The sequence below is a fragment of the Trachypithecus francoisi genome, unplaced genomic scaffold (assembly GCF_009764315.1).
Source record: "Trachypithecus francoisi isolate TF-2019V2 unplaced genomic scaffold, Tfra_2.0 Lachesis_group10, whole genome shotgun sequence".
NCBI classification, from domain to species: domain Eukaryota; kingdom Metazoa; phylum Chordata; class Mammalia; order Primates; family Cercopithecidae; genus Trachypithecus; species Trachypithecus francoisi.
The window spans coordinates 43,117,114-43,133,794 of record NW_022681455.1 but is presented as its reverse complement, the minus strand read 5'-3'; the positions used below and the strand labels follow the sequence as shown (position 1 = coordinate 43,133,794).

General features: G+C 50.4%; 1 protein-coding gene across 1 annotated transcript; it reads right to left on the bottom strand.

Annotated features, from left to right (window-relative positions):
• Window positions 1-2,191: 2,191 nt before the first annotated feature.
• On the bottom strand, window positions 2,192-13,729 carry PTCRA (pre T cell antigen receptor alpha). Its single transcript, XM_033217194.1, has 4 exons — window positions 13,098-13,729; window positions 4,657-4,977; window positions 3,736-3,780; window positions 2,192-2,744 (listed from the first exon to the last, which is right to left on the bottom strand). The coding sequence occupies exons 1-4, from the start codon at window positions 13,153-13,155 to the stop codon at window positions 2,323-2,325; spliced, it is 846 nt and encodes a 281-aa protein (XP_033073085.1). The 5' UTR covers window positions 13,156-13,729; the 3' UTR covers window positions 2,192-2,322.
• Between the last annotated feature and the right edge of the window lie 2,952 nt (window positions 13,730-16,681).

Below are 16,681 nucleotides of genomic sequence, written 5' to 3'. Positions count from 1 at the left end.
ACTCCATCCCAAAAAATAAAAATAGGCCAGGCACGGTGGCTCACGCCTATAATCCCAGCACTTGGGAGGCCGAGGCGGGCGGATCATGAGGTGAGATCAAGACCATCCTGGCTAACACGGTGAAACCCCGTCTCTACTAAACAAAATACAAAAATTAGGCGGGCGTGGTGGTGGGCGCCTGTAGTCCCAGCTACTCAGGAGGCTGAGGCAGGAGAATGGTGTGAACCCAAGAGGCGGAGCTTGCAGTGAGCCAATATTGTGCCACTGCACTCCAGCCTGGGCTACAGAGCGAGACTCCGTCTCAAAACAAACAATAAATAAATAAAAATAAAGAGGAGCACTCTTGGTTTTGAGGTCTTCTTCAGGCTGCCCCTGAACTCAGTGTCCTTGTAGAGACCAAAGTTGCTTCTCTGGGAAGTTGTTGGCAACTTGGCCATAAAACCCTGTTCCCTGATAGCTTCTTGTTTCCTTCCTAGAGGGTGGATATTTATGCTAGTTTATGAAGACTTCAGAGCACTGAGGCCCAGGCCTTGTCACTTTCTGAACTCTTTTTCTTGTCCAAAACAACTGTGTTGGTAACAAGGCACTTTGGATAGGCGGAGGCTGTGGCATGTGGCATTCCGCAGTGTACAAGATCAGGACACCATCCTGAGGTCCTCCATGTTTTCTAGGCTTGATAAGACTTGGGTAGGCTCAAGCTGGGCACAGTGGCTCACACTCGTAATCCCAGCACTTCAGAAGGCTGAGGCAGGCAGATCACTTGAGGTCAGAAGTTCAAGACCAGCCTGGCCAACATGATGAAACGCTGTCTCTGCCAAAAAATACAAAAATGAGCCAGGCATGGCAGCACGTGCCTGTAGTCCCAGCTACTCGAGAGGCTGAGGTGGGAGAATTGCTGGAATCCGGGAGGCAGAGATTGCAGTGAGTCGAGATTGCACCACTGCACTCCAGCCTGAGGAACAGAGTTAGACCCTGTCTTAAAAAATAAACTAAAATACAATACAAACTTGGATAGGCTCAGAGCTTGGTCATGGCCCTTGATTCACCTCAGCTAAGAAGCCCTCCTGGGAAATAAGATTAAGCCAGCCTGACAGTGGAGATTGAGAGGCCTGGGCTCAGCATCTGGCTGGATAGCTGGGAAGGGATAGTGGCCAGAGAAAGTCTGAGGTTATAGCTGGGCCCCTCCTTGGCCCCTGCCCACCCCCTCTCTCAGTCTGTGTGTCAGGGAAGGAATATGCCTTGTGGGGATGGTGGACAGATTCATCCCTAGAAGCTGTGTGACCCTCCCACCCCCAGCCACCACCACCCAAGAATCCCCAAAGCAAGTGGGAGAATCTCCTTTCAGGCTGGCGAGAGATGAGCAGTGGAGGAGGCAGTGAGAGTTTTTATGGAACAGTAGCTGAGAGAGCACAGAGGCTCAGGGAACCTGAGGGTGTCCTTGAAACCATGTGTTGGGGTGCTGGGGCATATTTCCCCATCCCCTCCCTGGGGGAAGGAAGACTAAGGTTGATCCAGCAGACTATCCTATGGGGCCCAAGGGACAGGTGGATTCACATGAGAGCACCCAGAGTCTCTTGGAGTGATTACTAGCAGACAACCCTTGGGAAAGGCTGCATTTCCTGCCAGCACTGGGCAAGCAGGGGACACACATGTTATGCTTTACTGTGGAAGCCTCATACTCAATCAATGTAAGAATCTTCTTTAGGAAACAACCAAACCAAAAAAGCCAAGCCTCTTTAGTACCTGGCTTAGGGTTGATGCTCAAAGAATATTTATCAAATGAATAATGACTCTTAATTGATTAATAAACTGTAAGTTTGGAATTAATACCTCATACTCTTGGCATTGAAAACGATCCTGTTCCCCGGAAACCCTGGCCCTGTTCACCTCTGTCGAGTCTGTACAAGAGTTCACATCAACCCAGCATCCACCTTCCTGGTTTCCTGGGCTCTCTGCCCTGATCTCACACAGAGGTTGGGCCAGGGTGAGAAGAAGAGGGGGCCTCCCTGCTTGCTGTGGGGCGAGGAGACAGCCATGGGACAGCTGCCTTCCCAACCACCAGCCCCACTCTGTAGTTCCCAAGTTCTCTCTCAGGAAGCCCTCTTCCTCAAGGGAACCTTCCTGGATTTCTCCTACTTCTAACTGCCAAATTCCCTCCTCCCAGGATAGACATGAATTCAAACATTTCTCATTTGCTATGTCATTTAAGTTCTTTTTTAATGTTCTCAGTCATCTGCTCCCTAAATACCCCCTAAATGGTAACTGGGTGGATCACCATTCTGGGGGGTGGAGGGGTGGCCTGGGGGAGGTAGAGCCCTGCCCTCAGGCAGCTCCAGCCTGCCGAGGAGGAGGCAGGTCACATGCAAAAAATACTCCAAGACTCGAGGAAGGAATCCTGAGGTCAGATCTTGAGCACCAGGCCTGTGCTGGGCAGGTGGGGTATCTGCTGAGGTAAGACCCCTCCTCCCAGACTGGGCTCCCAGGCTTCCGACCCAGAGGGGTGTCACTCCAGCCATGGTCCCGAGGCTGGGGCCTGGGTGAGCTGGTGGCCTCTCGTCCCCCAGTCTCCGTGGCCAGGTACAGTCGGTGGGAGCCGAGGGCTCGCAGGCGGCTGGCGGCTGCGGGGGAAGGCGGTGGGCCCGCGGGGTGGCGCAGGCGGCTGCAGGTCAGGAGCAGGTCAAACAGCAGCAGCTTGAAGAGCAGCAGCCGCAGCACCCCCAGCCACAGCACCCCGCCTGGCATTCCTGCGAGGAGGAACCACTCAGGAGCCCGCAGGAGCCCGCAGCCCCCCACCCCAGGAGAGAACGTCCACGGAGGAGAGGGCCTTGTCCTCTGCCCTTGCCATTGCCCGTCCCCTTGACCCCCTCCTCCAGGGAAAGTCCATCCCGGTGTCTAGCCTCCGTTCTTACTGGTAATAATAAATACCTTCCTGGCCTTCATTTTATTTTATTCCCTAACAATCATGGGGGTAAGGGTGGGGGCCAGGCAGGACTTAGCATCTGATGCAGAGAGTAGCTCAAAATTCTTTTTTTTTTTTTTGAGATGGAGTCTCACTCTGTCACCCAGGCTGGAGTGCAGTGGCCCGATCTCAGCTCACTGCAACCTCCACCTCTTGGGTTCAAGTGATTCTCCTACCTCACCCTCCCGAGTAGCTGGGACTACAGGCGTGTGCTACCACGCTTGGCTAATTTTTGTATTTTTAGTAGAGACAGGGTTTCACCATGTTGGCCAGGCTGGTCTCAAACTCCTGACCTTGTGATCCACCCACCTCGGCCTCCCAAAGTGCTGGGATTACAGGCGTGAGCCACCGTGCCAGCTTCCAAATTCTCTATTTGGTCAGGAAGCAGAGTTGGACCACAGCCCAACTTCATGACTGTCCATCCAGTGCTCTTTCCATCACCCCAGACAGCCTCCCATTTACATGGCCTATAATGCTGAGACCCCCTGCCTGGGCTGCCCAAGGAGGACTCCAAAGACCCCTCTATTAGCTGTCACCTGTGCTTCTCAACTAATGTCCAGGAATTAGGCTAAGGTCAAAGGATTCACCCCCATCTTATCCTAGGTAGACTGAGGCCCATGCTAGCCAGTGCCCCAACCTAGCATGACGGCCTCTACATGGGACACCTACTGACCTCCTGTGTAAGACCCATTAGGCCAGAGCTGAATGCCCCACCCCCCAGGCCCAAGGTCCTGGTCCCAGCCTCTTATTCCCCACCCCTTGCCCAGAGTACTCACCCCTGAGAGGCTCCCAGGGGCAGGTCCTGGCTGTAGAAGCCTCTCCTGTTGTCCAAGGAGAAGGGAGTGAGCCTTTGGGGATGGGCCATGCACTTTGGAGGCCATCCCTAGTGCTATGCCCAGGCCCTGGCACAGCGTGGGTGTCAAGGCATTGGGGTAAATGGACAAGTGAGCCAGCAGCAGAAACCCTGAGCCCATTTGCTGCAAGTCCTCTGAGGGCCCAAACCTCCCTCACTTTGCACTGTTCCCTGTTCTGTGCCCTGGGGAGGCTGGGGTGCCCGGCACTCTCAGATAAGGAACTGACCGTCTTCATGGCATTCTTTGGAAGTCAGGGTACTTAGTTAACAAACATTTCCATTTGGCAGATGACAAAACTGAGATAATCCCCAGAGAGGAAGTAAGTCATCTGGTCAGTGATAATAATTGCTGTTTCAAAATACAATGGAGGGGGAAACAAAAATCACTGGCTTTAGACATGTTACTTAGCCTCCCCATGCCTGTTAAATTGAGGGAATTATATGATCTGTCTCATAAATGTGAAGTGTATAGAACACTGCCTAGAACAGAGTCAATGCTCAATAACTGGTAGTGATTTGTTAATTAGTTTGGTCCTTACAGGGTGTCATGTACACAGGGTGATATGTCTATGTGTGTATAATGAATTCTAGGTGGAAGGAGGCATTTTTATCTTTGGAAGCCGTGCTGCAGAGCCTGGATTTCAAAAAGATATTGCAGTTGCAAATCCCAGAATTCATGGCCCTGAGGCCACTCTCCCCTGAGCCAAGTGTCACCTCACCTGGAGGCTCTGCACTTGGACACCCTTCATGCCTTTGCAGCCTGGAGCCTGCCCTCCCTCCAACCATACCCTGGTGTGTGGAAGGGGACAGGGAGCATCTGCAAGGGCCCAGGCTCCATCCCCACCTGACAGCTGCAGGGGTTGTGTACTCCTGCTGTGGCCCTCAGCCCCGGGCCCAGTGTGGCAGACCAAAGGCTCCCAGGATGCCAGCTCCTCAGAGGGCAGGGAGAGATGGGCCAAGCTGGTCCAGGTGCCATCCGTTGCTGGCGAAGGGCCATAGGTGAAGGCATCCAGTGCACTACCGTTGCCGGCTGAGAACCAGATGGGGCTGTCAAGGCCAGGGGGTGCAACATCAAGGACCAGGCAGACCACCACCATCTGCTGTTTTCCATCCACCAGGAGCCTGATTGGTGGGGCCAGAGAAGGAAAGGGTGTGCCACCCACACCTGCAAGAGAGCATGCACCTGTGGGTGCTAGACCAGCTTGTGGCTTCCCAGGCCAGCATTGTGTTGTAGGCTAGGGTTCTACATTTCTGTCTTTCCGTCTATCCATCCATCCACCATCCATCTACCTGTCCTTCTAGCCACTCATCCATTCCTCCCTCCTTGCATTTTCCCATCAAGCCACCCTTCCTTCCCTCCATCTGCCCATCCTTTCATTCACTCACCTATTTATCCATCCTTTCTTCTATCAGCCATCTATCCTCCATGTATTCCTTCTTTTTCTTTTTTTTTTTTGAGACAGAGTTTCGCTCTGTTGCCCAGGCTAGAGTGCAGTGGCATGATCTCGGCTCACTGCAAGCTCTGCATCCCAGGTTTACACTATTCTCCTGCCTCAGTCTCCCGAGTAGCTGGGACTATAGGCACCCGCCACTGCGCCCGCCTGGCTAATTTTTTTTTTTTTTTTTTTTTAGTAGAGACGGGGTTTCACTGTGTTAACCAGGATGGTCTCGATCTCCTGACCTTGTGATCTACCTGCCTCAGCCTCCCAAAGTGCTGGGATTACAAGAGTGAGCTACTGCGCCCGGCCACCTCCATCTATTCTTTCTACCTTTCATCTATGTATCTGTCTATCCATTCACCCGCCTCTCCTTCCATCCACTTGTCTATGATATCCGAGCCCCCTTCTGTGCCAGGAACTAGAGATACAACATTGGATAAGTCATCGTTCCTGCTCTCAAGGAACTCAGTTCCATGGGAAAGACAGTAAATGTGCAAACAAATACTTGTAATACCCTGCTGTGGCAGCCTCTGGTGAGGAAGGGAAGGAAACAGGACCTGGAATGAGATTAGAAGGGGCCTCAAATATATCTGTAACTTTTTGTTTCTTTTTTTAAAAGTCTGATTTAAACATGGAAAAATGTTAAACATTTGTTAATCTAGGTGGAGTGTGCATGGGTGTTTTTTCTTTTATTCTCAGCCTTTTTCTGTAGCCTGTAGTTTTTTTGTTTGTTTGTCTGTTTTTTGAGACGGAGTCTCGCTCTGCCTCCCAGGCTGGAGTGCAGTGGCACAATCTCAGCTCACTGCAACCTCCACCTCCTGGGTTCAAGCTATTCTTCTGCCTCAGCCTCCCAAGGTCCCACGCCACCACCCCAGCTAGTTTTTATTTTTATGTTTTTAGTAGAGATTGGGTTTCTCCATGTTGGTCAGGCTGGTCTCGGACTCCTGACCTCAGGTGATCCGCCCACCTCGACCTCCCAAAGTGCTAGGATTACAGGCATGAGGCACCACACCCAGCCTTTTTAAAAATAATAATAATAGGCCGGGCGCGGTGGCTCAAGCCTGTAATCCCAGCACTTTGGGAGGCCGAGACGGGCGGATCACGAGGTCAGGAGATCGAGACCATCCTGGCTAACACGGTGAAACCCCGTCTCTACTAAAAATACAAAAACTAGCCGGGCGAGGTGGCGGGCGCCTGTAGTCCCAGCTACTCGGGAGGCTGAGGCAGGAGAATGGCGTAAACCCGGGAGGCGGAGCTTGCAGTGAGCTGAGATCTGGCCACTGCACTCCAGTCCGGGCGACAGAGCGAGACTCCGCCTCAAAAAAAAAAAAAAAAAAAAAAAAAAAAAAAATAATAATAATAAAAAAAAAAAAAAAAAATAATAATAATAATAATAAAAAAAAGCTTTGTTGGCCGGGCGCGGTGGCTCAAGCCTGTAATCCTAGCATTTTGGGAGGCCGAGGCAGGCAGATCACAAGGTCAGGAGATCGAGACAATACTGGCCAACATGGTGAAACTCCATCTCTACTAAAAATACAAAATTAGGCCGGGCGCGGTGGCTCAAGCCTGTAATCCCAGCACTTTGGGAGGCCGAGATGGGCGGATCACGAGGTCAGGAGATCGAGACCATCCTGGCTAACACGGTGAAACCCCGTCTCTACTAAAAATACAAAAACTAGCTGGGCGAGGTGGCGGGCGCCTGTAGTCCCAGCTACTCGGGAGGCTGAGGCAGGAGAATGGCGTAAACCCGGGAGGTGGAGCTTGCAGTGAGCTGAGATCTGGCCACTGCACTCCAGTCCGGCGACAGAGCGAGACTCCGCCTCAAAAAAAAAAAAAAAAAAAAAAATACAAAATTAGCTGGGCGTGTGGCGCATGCCTGTAATCTCAGCTACTTGGGAGGCTGAGGCAGAATTGCTTGAACCAGGGAAGTTGTAGTGAGCCTAGATCACACCACTGCACTCCAGCCTGGCGACAGAGCAAGACTCTGTCTCAAAAAAAAAAAAAAAAAAAAAAAAGCTTTGTTGGCTGGGCGCGGTGGCTCACACCTGTAATCCTAGCACTTTGGGAGGCTGAGGCAGGCCGATCACCTAAGGTTAGGAGTTTGAGACCAGCCTGGCCAACATGGTGGAACCCCATCTCTACCAAAAATACAAAAATTAGTCAGTTGTGGTGGTGTGCACCCGTAGTCCCAGCTACTTGGGAGGCTGAGGCAGGAGAGTTGCTTAAACCCAGGAGGCGGAGGTTGCAGTGAGCTGAGATCATCCCGCTGCACTCCAGCCTGGGCAACAGCACAAGATTCAGTCTCAAAAAAAAAAAAAAAAAGGCTGGGTGTGGTGGCTTACACTTGTAATTCCAGCACTTTGCGGGGCTGAGGCGGGTGGATTACCTTAGGTCAGGAGTTTGAGAACACCCTGGCCAACATGGTGAAACCCCATCTCTACTAAAAATACAAAAACATTAGCTGCGCGTGGTGGCATACGCCTGTAGTCCCAGCTACTCTGGAGACTGAGTCACAAAAATTGCTTGAACCCGGGCAAAAGTTGCAGTGAGCTGAGATCATGTCACTGCACTCCAGCCTGGGTGACAGAGTGAAAAAAAAAAAAAAAAGCTTTGTTTGGATATAGTCCACATACCAGACAATTGACCCATTTGAAGTATAGGTGTATTATTTCACAGTCTTAAGAACTAAGTCATATGGGTACTACAAACATTTTTCCTATATTTTCCAAAATAATCCCTATTTCCTACAATCTTTTATTATCATTATTATTATTATTTTGAGACAGGGTTTAGCTCTGTCATCCAGGCTGGACTGCAGTGGTGTGGTAATAGTTCACTGGAGTCTCGGCCTCCTGGCCTCCCAAGTAGCTGGGACTACAGGCACGTGCCACAACACCCGGCTAATTTTTACCATACTTGTAGAGACGTGGGTCTCCCTTTGTTGCCCGGGCTGGTCTCAAACTCCTAGGCTCAAGCTGTCCTCCCGCCTCGGCCTCCCAAAGTGCTGGGATTACAGACATGAGTCACTAGGCCCAGGCTGCAATCTTATTCTTTTCAGCAAAGATGGCTCACTTAATATGTAACAGAATTTTATTTATTATTATTATTTTTTTTTGAGATGGAGTCTCACTCTCTTACCCAGGCTGGAGTGCAGTATCACAATCTCAGCTCACTGCAGTCTCCACTTCTGGGGTTCAAGAAATTCTCCTGCTTCAGCCTCCCAAGTAACTTGGATTATGGGTGTGCACCACCAGGTCTGGCTGATTTCTTTTGTAGTTTTTGTAGAGATAAGGTTTCACCATGTTGACCAGGCTGGTCTCTAACTACTGACCTCAAATGATCCTCCCACCTCAGCCTCCCAAAGTGCTGGGATTATAGACATGAGCCACCGCGCCTGGCCCAGAATGTTATTTTTGAACATTGCAATTTTTTTTTCTTTTTTTTTGAGACCGTGTCACCCTGTCGCCTAGGCCGGAGTGTAATGGCATGATCATGGCTCACTGAGGCTTTGACCTCATGGATTGAGGTGATCCTCCTACCTCAGCCTTCCCAGTAGCAGGGACTACAGGCAGGTGCCACCATACCTGGCTAATTTATTTTTTATTTTTTGTAGAAATAGGGTTTCACTATGTTGTCTTAGCTGGTCTTGAACTTCAGGGCACAAGAGATCCTCACGCCTGGGCCTCCCAAAGTGCTGAGATTATAGGCATGAGCCACTTTGCCCAGCCTGGAGTTTTTTGTGAATTAGGTATAGCCAGACTTAAGAAATGTCCCAGAGTGCAGGGAAGGAGGCCAGAGAATCTTGTGAGGATGTAGGGGTAAAGGGTCCTCAGGAAAGATTTCTTAGAAGCCAAATAGTTAGCCTAGAGTAGTCGTGGTGGCTCACACCTTTATTCCCAGCACTTTGGGAGGCTGAGGCAGGCGGATCACAAGGTCAGGAGATCGAGACCATCCTGGCTAACATGGTGAAACCCTGTCTCTACTAAAATACAAAAAATTAGCCAGGTGTGGTGGCACGCGCCTGTAATCCCAGCTACTCAGGAGGCTGAGGCAGAAGAATTGCTTGAACCTGGGAGGCAGAGGTTGCAGGAGGCTGAGGCAGGAGAATTGCTTGAACCCGGGAGGCAGAGGTTGCAGTGAGCCGAGATCACGCCACTGCACTCCAGCCTGGCGACACAGCAAGGCTCTGTCTCAAAAAATTTAAAAAAAAAAAAAAAAGGCCGGGTGCGGTGGCTCAAGCCTGTAATCCCAGCACTTTGGGAGGATGAGACGGGCGGATCACTAGGTCAGGAGATCGAGACCATCCTGGCTAACACGGTGAAACCCCATCTCTACTAAAAATACAAAAAACTAGCCGGGCGAGGTGGCGGGCGCCTATAGTCCCAGCTACTTGGGAGGCTGAGGCAGGAGAATGGTGTAAACCCGGGAGGTGGAGCTTGCAGTGAGCTGAGATCTGGCCACTGCACTCCAGCCTGGGTGACAGAGCGAGACTCCGTCTCAAAAAAAAAAAAAAAAAATAGGCCAGTGGTTCATGAGGTCAGGAGATCGAGACCATCCTGGCTAACACAGTGAAACCCCGTCTCTACTAAAAATACAAAAAATTAGCCGGGCATGGTGGCGGGCACCGGTAGTCCCAGCTACTTGGAAGGCTGAGGCAGGAGAACAGCATGAACCCAGGAGGCAGAGCTTGCGGTGAGCCGAGATCGCACCACTGCACTCCAGCCTGGGCGACTGAGTGAGACTCCGTCTCAAAAACAAAACAAAACCAAACAAAAAATTATCCTACTAACACATAAATGGTAAGTTGTCCAGTCAGGATTTGAACTCAGATCTCTGTGACTCCAAATCCCATGAACCATCTCACCTTGAAGGGTGACTAAGATTTTGCCATGTGACATAGTGGACCATCTAGGACATAGCTTCAGACAGAGCTAAGTGTGACTCCTGACTCATTCACTTAATTTTCTGAGTCTTTTATTATTATTATTATTATATTATTAGTATTATTTTTTGAGATGGAGTCTCACTCTGTCGCCTGGGCTGGAGTGCAATGGCATGATCTTGGCTCACTGCAACCTCCCCTTCTGGGTTCAACTGATTCTCCTGTCTCAGTCTTCTGAGTAGCTGGGACTACAGGCATGTGCCACCATGCCCAGCTAATTTTTTGTATTTTTTTTTTTGAGACAGAATTTCACTCTTGTTGCCCAGACTGGAATGCAATGGCGTGGCAAATGTGGCTCACTGCAACCTCTGGCTCCCGGATACAAGTGATTCTCCTGCCTCAGCCTCCTGAGTAGCTGGGATTACAGGTGCCCCTCACTGTGCCCGGCTAATTGTTTGTATTTTTAGTAGAGATGGAGTTTCACCATGTTGGCCAGGCTGGTCTTTAACTCCTGACCTTAGGCGATCCACCCGCCTCAGCCTCCTAAAGTGCTGGGATTACAGGCATGAGTCATTGAGCCCAGCCAATTTTTTGTATTTTTAGTAGAGAGGGTTTTCACCATGTTAGCCAGGATGGTCTCGATCTCCTGACCTCGTGATCCACCCGCCTCGGCCTCCCAAAGTGCTGGGATTACAGGCATGAGCCACCACGCCTGGCCTTTTTTTGTATTTATTTTTTATTTTTATTTTTTTAGATGGAGCCCCACTCTGTTGCCCAGGCTGGAGTGCAGTGGCAGGATCTCGGCTCACTGCAACCTCTGCCCGCTGGGGTTCAAGTGATTCTCCTGGGTAGCTGGGATTACAGGTGCCTACCACCACGCCTGGCTAATTTTTGTATTTTTAGTAGAGACGGGGTTTCACCATCTTGGCCAGGCTGGTCTTGAACTCCTGACCTCGTGATCCACCTGCCTCAGTCTCCCAAAGTGCTAGGCTTGCAGGCGTGAGCCACCGTGCCCAGTCTTTTCCTTCCTTTCTCTCTTTCTCTCTTTCTCTCTTTCCTCTCTCTCTCTCTCTCTTTCTCTTTCTTTCTTTTTTTGAGTCTGATTCTATTTCTGTCACCTAGCCTGGAGTGCAGTGGCAGGATCTTGGCTCAGTGCAACCTCCTCCTCCTGGGTTCAGGCATTTCTCCTGCCTCAGACTCCTGAGTAGCTGGATTACAGGCACCTGCCACCATGCCCAGCTAATTTTTGTATTTTTCGTAGAGATGGTGTTTCACCATGTTAGCCAGGCTTGTCTCAAACTCCTGACCTCAAGTGATCTGCCCGCCTTGGCCTCCCAAATTGCTGGGATTACAGGCGTAAGCCACTGTGCCCAGCCAATTTTCTGAGTCTTTTTGTTTGTTTTGTTTTGTTTTCATTATTTATTTATTTATTTAGGTTGAAGGAAGATTTCTTCTGAGTCCCAGTGGTCTCATCAATATTATGGGGTTAGGTTGGGCTTAGTGGCTCATGCCTGTAATCCCAGCACTTTGGGAGGCTGAGTCAGGTGAATCACTTGAAGTCTGGAGTTCGGGACCAGCCTGGCCAACATGGTGAACCCCTGTCTCCACTAAAAATACAAAAACTAGCTGGGCAGAGTGGCGGGTGGCTGTAATCCCAGCTACTTGGGAAGTTGAGGCAGGAGAACTGCTTGAACCTGGGAGGCAGAGGATGCAGTGAGTTGAGATCGTGCCACTGCACTCCAGTCTGGGCAACAGAGTGAATTCTGTCTTTAAAAAAAAAAAAAAAAGCAAATAATAATAAGAATAATATAATGGGCTGGGCACGGTGGCTCATGCCTATAATCCCAGAACTTTGGGGGGCCAAGGTGGGCAGATCATGAGGTCAGGAGTTCAAGACCAGCCTGGCCAACATAGTGAAACCCCATCTCTACTAAAAATACAAAAAATTAGCTGGGTGTGGTGGTGGGCACCTGTAATCCCAGCTACTCAGGAGGCTGAGGCAGGAGAATCGTTTGAACCCAGGAGGCAGAGGTTGCCGTGAGCCAAGATCGCACCATTGCACTCCAGCCTGGGCAACAGTGTGAGACTCTGTCTCAAAAAAAACAAAAACAAAAACCAGAAAAAACCTCCAGAGCCTTTTCAGTTACATAGATAGAGACATTCCCCAAGTTGAGTTCTGCTTCCATTTCTTCCATGAAGCCTCCCAGGATTGTTCCTGCTTACCCTGGTTACTTCCTTCCCGAGCTCAGGCCTCCTGCCATGGGCACCCTGTGTTCCACATAGGTGTGGTTTATCTCCCTAATGAAGGAGTGCCTGTGAGATACTTGGGGCCAGCTTTAGATCAAGGAGACCCCCCCGACTCAAAAATCATGGACCTTCCCTCACCACACACATGCACACATGCACATGCTTCTAGATGAAGCTGGAATTTTCCCCTCAAGACATGAGTCCTTTGGCTCCAGCCTTGATCATGGGAGGGTGGGGGTAAATACCCTGGGAAGAGGCCTTGGGACCTACCCTGAGCCCATTGATAAGGGCAAGCTGGGAGTGAACCTGGGACACCCTGAGTCCTATTGAACTAGGGCAGGCACCCTGAGGGCAAGAAGGACAGGACAGGACCTCACACTGTTTCCCATATCCCATCATTGCATATCACATCACACACCCTGGTTACCCTAACCCCACCTTCTATGGATGCCCATCCAGTTTGTTCTCATTTCTCTATACCTCTAAGAGGTGCAGCCTCCCTACCAACACTGTGGGCTCCAGGGCAGGAAGACGTGGGAGCCCCAGAGCAAGGTGGCTGGGAGGAAGAGTACAGTGGGTGAGACCCTCCCCAGAGGTCCCTAAATGGCTCTTGTCCTGCCTCCCTGCAGCCCATCAATACCCAGGGAGGTCCAGAGTGAGGGAATGGGCTTGGGCAGACTGAGGAGGAACAGAGAGGAATGCAAAGATGGGGCTCACCTGTGGGTAGGGTTGGACACCCAAGGGCCAGGAGAAATAGCAGCCATGTCCCAGCCATGGCCCACTCGGAAGGAGGCAGGACCCAGCTGCAGACCTGAGTTGTGGCTGGGGGAGGAGGCACCCACAAGACTGCCTTCTAGGCCACAGGCCCAGCTGCACCTCAGCTGCTCCACCATGAGCCGTTTCCCCTGGTGACAGGCCCCTCCTCCTGCCCTGGCCCCCCAAACCCAATCCTGTCTCATGGGCCAGGGAGCACAGGGTGCCTCTCCCACACCAGGAGATGGACACCTGCACTTCCTCTGAAGAGAGAGCACTTCAGTCTGCAAAGCCCTGCTTCAGGGCAGCTACCATCCATAGGACACAGAGTACCAGGTGGCTTGACAGGGGCTTGACATACAGCCCTTCACTTGATCCACTCAACCACTGTGAGATACATTTCACAGGTGAGGCAACTGAGGCTTACAGAGAGTGAGGGACCCGCCCAGGGCCACACAGCTGACAGGTACCAGAGCCAGGGCTTGAACTGTTTTTAGATGGTTGGCTTTATTATAGGCAAAAAGATGCCCAGGGCCAGGTGCGGTGGCTCACGCCTGTAATCCCAGCACTTTGGGAGGCCGAGGCGGGTGGATCATGAGGTCAGGAGATCGAGACCATCCTGGCTAACATGTTGAAACCCCGTCTCTACTAAAAATACAAACAAAATTAGCCGGGCGTGGTGGCGGGCACCTGTAGTCCCAGCTACTCGGGAGGCTGAGGCAGGAGAATGGTGTGAACCCGGGAGGCAGAGCTTGCAGTGAGCCAAGATCACGCCACTACACTCCAGCCTGGGTGACAGAGCGAGATTCCATCTCAAAAAAATAAAAAAATAAAAAAGATGCCCAGTAAACTTTTTGCCATGTTGTTACAACCCTCCTTTTTATTTATTTATTTATTTTTTTTTAGAGATGGGGTTCTTTCTTTGTTGCCCAGGCTAGAATGCAGCGGTACAATCATAGCTCACTGTAGTCTTGAGCTTCTGGGTTCAAGTGATCCTCCTTCGTTAGCCTCCTGAGTAGCTAAAACCACAGGCATGCGCTACCACACCCAGCCAATTTATTTTTATTTTTATTTTTTGTAGAGATGGAGTCTTGCTTTGTTGCCTATGTTCATTTCGTACTTCTGGGCTCAAGCGATTCTCCTGCTGTGGCCTCCCAAAGTTCTGGGATTACGGGTGTGAGCCACATGCCTGGCATTGATTATACCATTTTAACTTTTTTTTTTTTTTTTTTTTTAAGAGACAGGCTCTTGCTCTGTCACCAGGCTGGAGTGCAGTGAGGCAGTCATAGCTCACTTACAGTGTTGAACTCCTGGGCTCAAGCAATCCTCCCACCTCAGCCTTTTGGATGTTTTTGGAGACCGTCTGGATCTATCACCCAGGCCGGAGTACAGTGGCATGATCTCACCTCAATGCAATCTCCGCCTCCCAGTCCCAAGTAATCCTCTGGCCTCACTCTCCCAAGTAGCTGGGACCACTGGCACGTGCCACCACACCCAGCTAAATTTTTGCATTTTTTGTAGAGACTGGGTTTTGCCATATTGCCAGGCTGGTCTCGAACTCTGGAGCTCAAGTGATCCACCCTTCAAAGTTCTGGCATGACAGGCATTAGCCACTGTGCCCAGTCTCCTTTTTTGTTTTTTCTCAGACATTCTGTTACAGCAGCCATTCCTCTATTGTTAGACATTGGGGTTTCCAGTTTGGGGCAATGGCCATCTTTGTTCATAAAAGTTTTTCCAAATTTACTTTTTTTTTTTTTGAGATGGAGTCTCGCTCTGTCACCAGGCTGGAGTGCAGTGGTGCAGTCTCGGCTCACTGCAACCTCTGCCTCCCGGGTTCAAGCGATTTTCCTGCCTCAGCCTCCCGAGTAGCTGGGACTACAGTCGTGCACTACCACCCCCAGATAATTTTTGTATTTTTAGTAGAGATGGGCCAGGATGGTCTCGATCTCTTGACCTCTTGATCTGCTTGCCTTGGCCTCCTAAAGTACTGAGATTACAGGGGTGAATCACTGCGCCCGGCTACAGGGCCTTGCTCTGTCACCCAGACTGGAGTGCCGTGGTACAATCACGGCTCACTGCAACCTCCACCTCCCTGGCTCAAGTGATCCTCCTGCCTCACCCCCAAATTAACCTCTCCAGTAGCTAAGACCACAGGTGTGCACCACCACCTGGCTAATTTTTTGTATTTTTTATAGAGATGGGATTTTACCATGTTGCCCAGGCTGGTCTAGAACTCCTGAGCTCAAATGATCTGCCTGCCTTGACCTCCCAAAGTGCTGGGATCAGACTTGAGCCACAACACCCAGCCCCCCCAGGTTTACATTTATTTCCTTAAAATTATTGGCTAAAGTCCTCTGTAATTTTGTGGTTTGTTGTTCAACTATTAAAAAAATATTTTTTTGGCCAGGCGCGATGGCTCAAGCCTTTAATCCCAGCACTTTGGGAGGCCGAGACGGGTGGATCACTAGGTCAGGAGATCAAGACCATCCTGGCTAACACGGTGAAACCCCGTCTCTACTAAAAAATACAAAAAACTAGCCGGGCGAGGTGGCGGGCGCCTGTAGTCCCAGCTACTCGGGAGGCTGAGGCAGGAGAATGGCGTAAACCCGGGAGGCGGAGCTTGCAGTGAGCTGAGATCCGGCCACTGCACTCCAGCCTGGGCGACAGAGTGAGACTCCGTCTCAAAAAAAAAAAAAAAAAAAAATTATTTTTTTCTGGTTGGGCACGGTGGCTCATACCTGTAATCCCAGCACTTTGGGAAGCTGAGGTGGGTGGATCACAAGGTCAGGAATTTGAGACCAGCCTGACCAACATGGAGAAACTCCGTCTCTACTAAAAAATACAAAAATTAGCCAGGCATGGTGGTGCACACCTGTAATCCCAGCTACTCAGGAGGCTGAGGCAGGAGAATCACTTGAACCCGTGAGGCAGAGGTTGCAGTGAGCCGAGATGGTGCCATTGCACTCCAGTCCGGGTGAAAGAGCGAGACTCTGGCTCAAAAAGAAAAAAAAAAAAAAAAAGAGACAGGATTTTGCTATTTTGCCTGGACTGGAGTGCAGTGTCTATTCACTGATGTGATTATCAAACTCACGGCCTCAGACTACAGAGTAGCTGGGACTACAGGGGCATGTTTCTGTACCTGGCCATCCTAACCATTTGTAAGTATACATTTTGGTGGACATTCATACTGCTGTGCAACCATCACCATCATCTATCTCTAGAATTCATCTTGCAAAAATGAAAGTCTGTACCCTAGCAACCACCATTCCCATTCTACTTTCTTTTTCTTTTTTTTCTTTCTTTTTTTTTTCTTTTTTTTTTTTTTTTTTTTGAGACTGAGTCTTGCTGTATCGCCCAGGCTGGAGTGCAATGGTGTGATCTCGGCTCACTGCAACCTCTACCTCCCAGGTTCAAGTGATTCTTGTGCCTCAGCCTCCCGAGTAGCTGGGATACAGGCACCTGCCACCACACCCGGCTAATTTTTGTATTTTTAGTAGAGACAGGGTTTCACCATGTTGGCCAGGCTGGTCTTGAACTCTGAACTCAAG

Bases quoted from the DNA above. Each gene is read 5' to 3' on its own strand.
- PTCRA (XM_033217194.1), bottom strand. From the start codon at position 13,155: ATGGCTGGGACATGGCTGCTATTTCTCCTGGCCCTTGGGTGTCCAACC. The intron at 4,978-13,097 runs GTGAGCCCCATC...GCTCTCTTGCAG, and splicing joins GTGTCCAACCCTACCCACAG to GTGTGGGTGGCACACCCTTT. The intron at 2,745-3,735 runs GTGAGTACTCTG...TCCTCCTCGCAG, and splicing joins CCCCTGGGAGCCTCTCAGGG to GAATGCCAGGCGGGGTGCTG.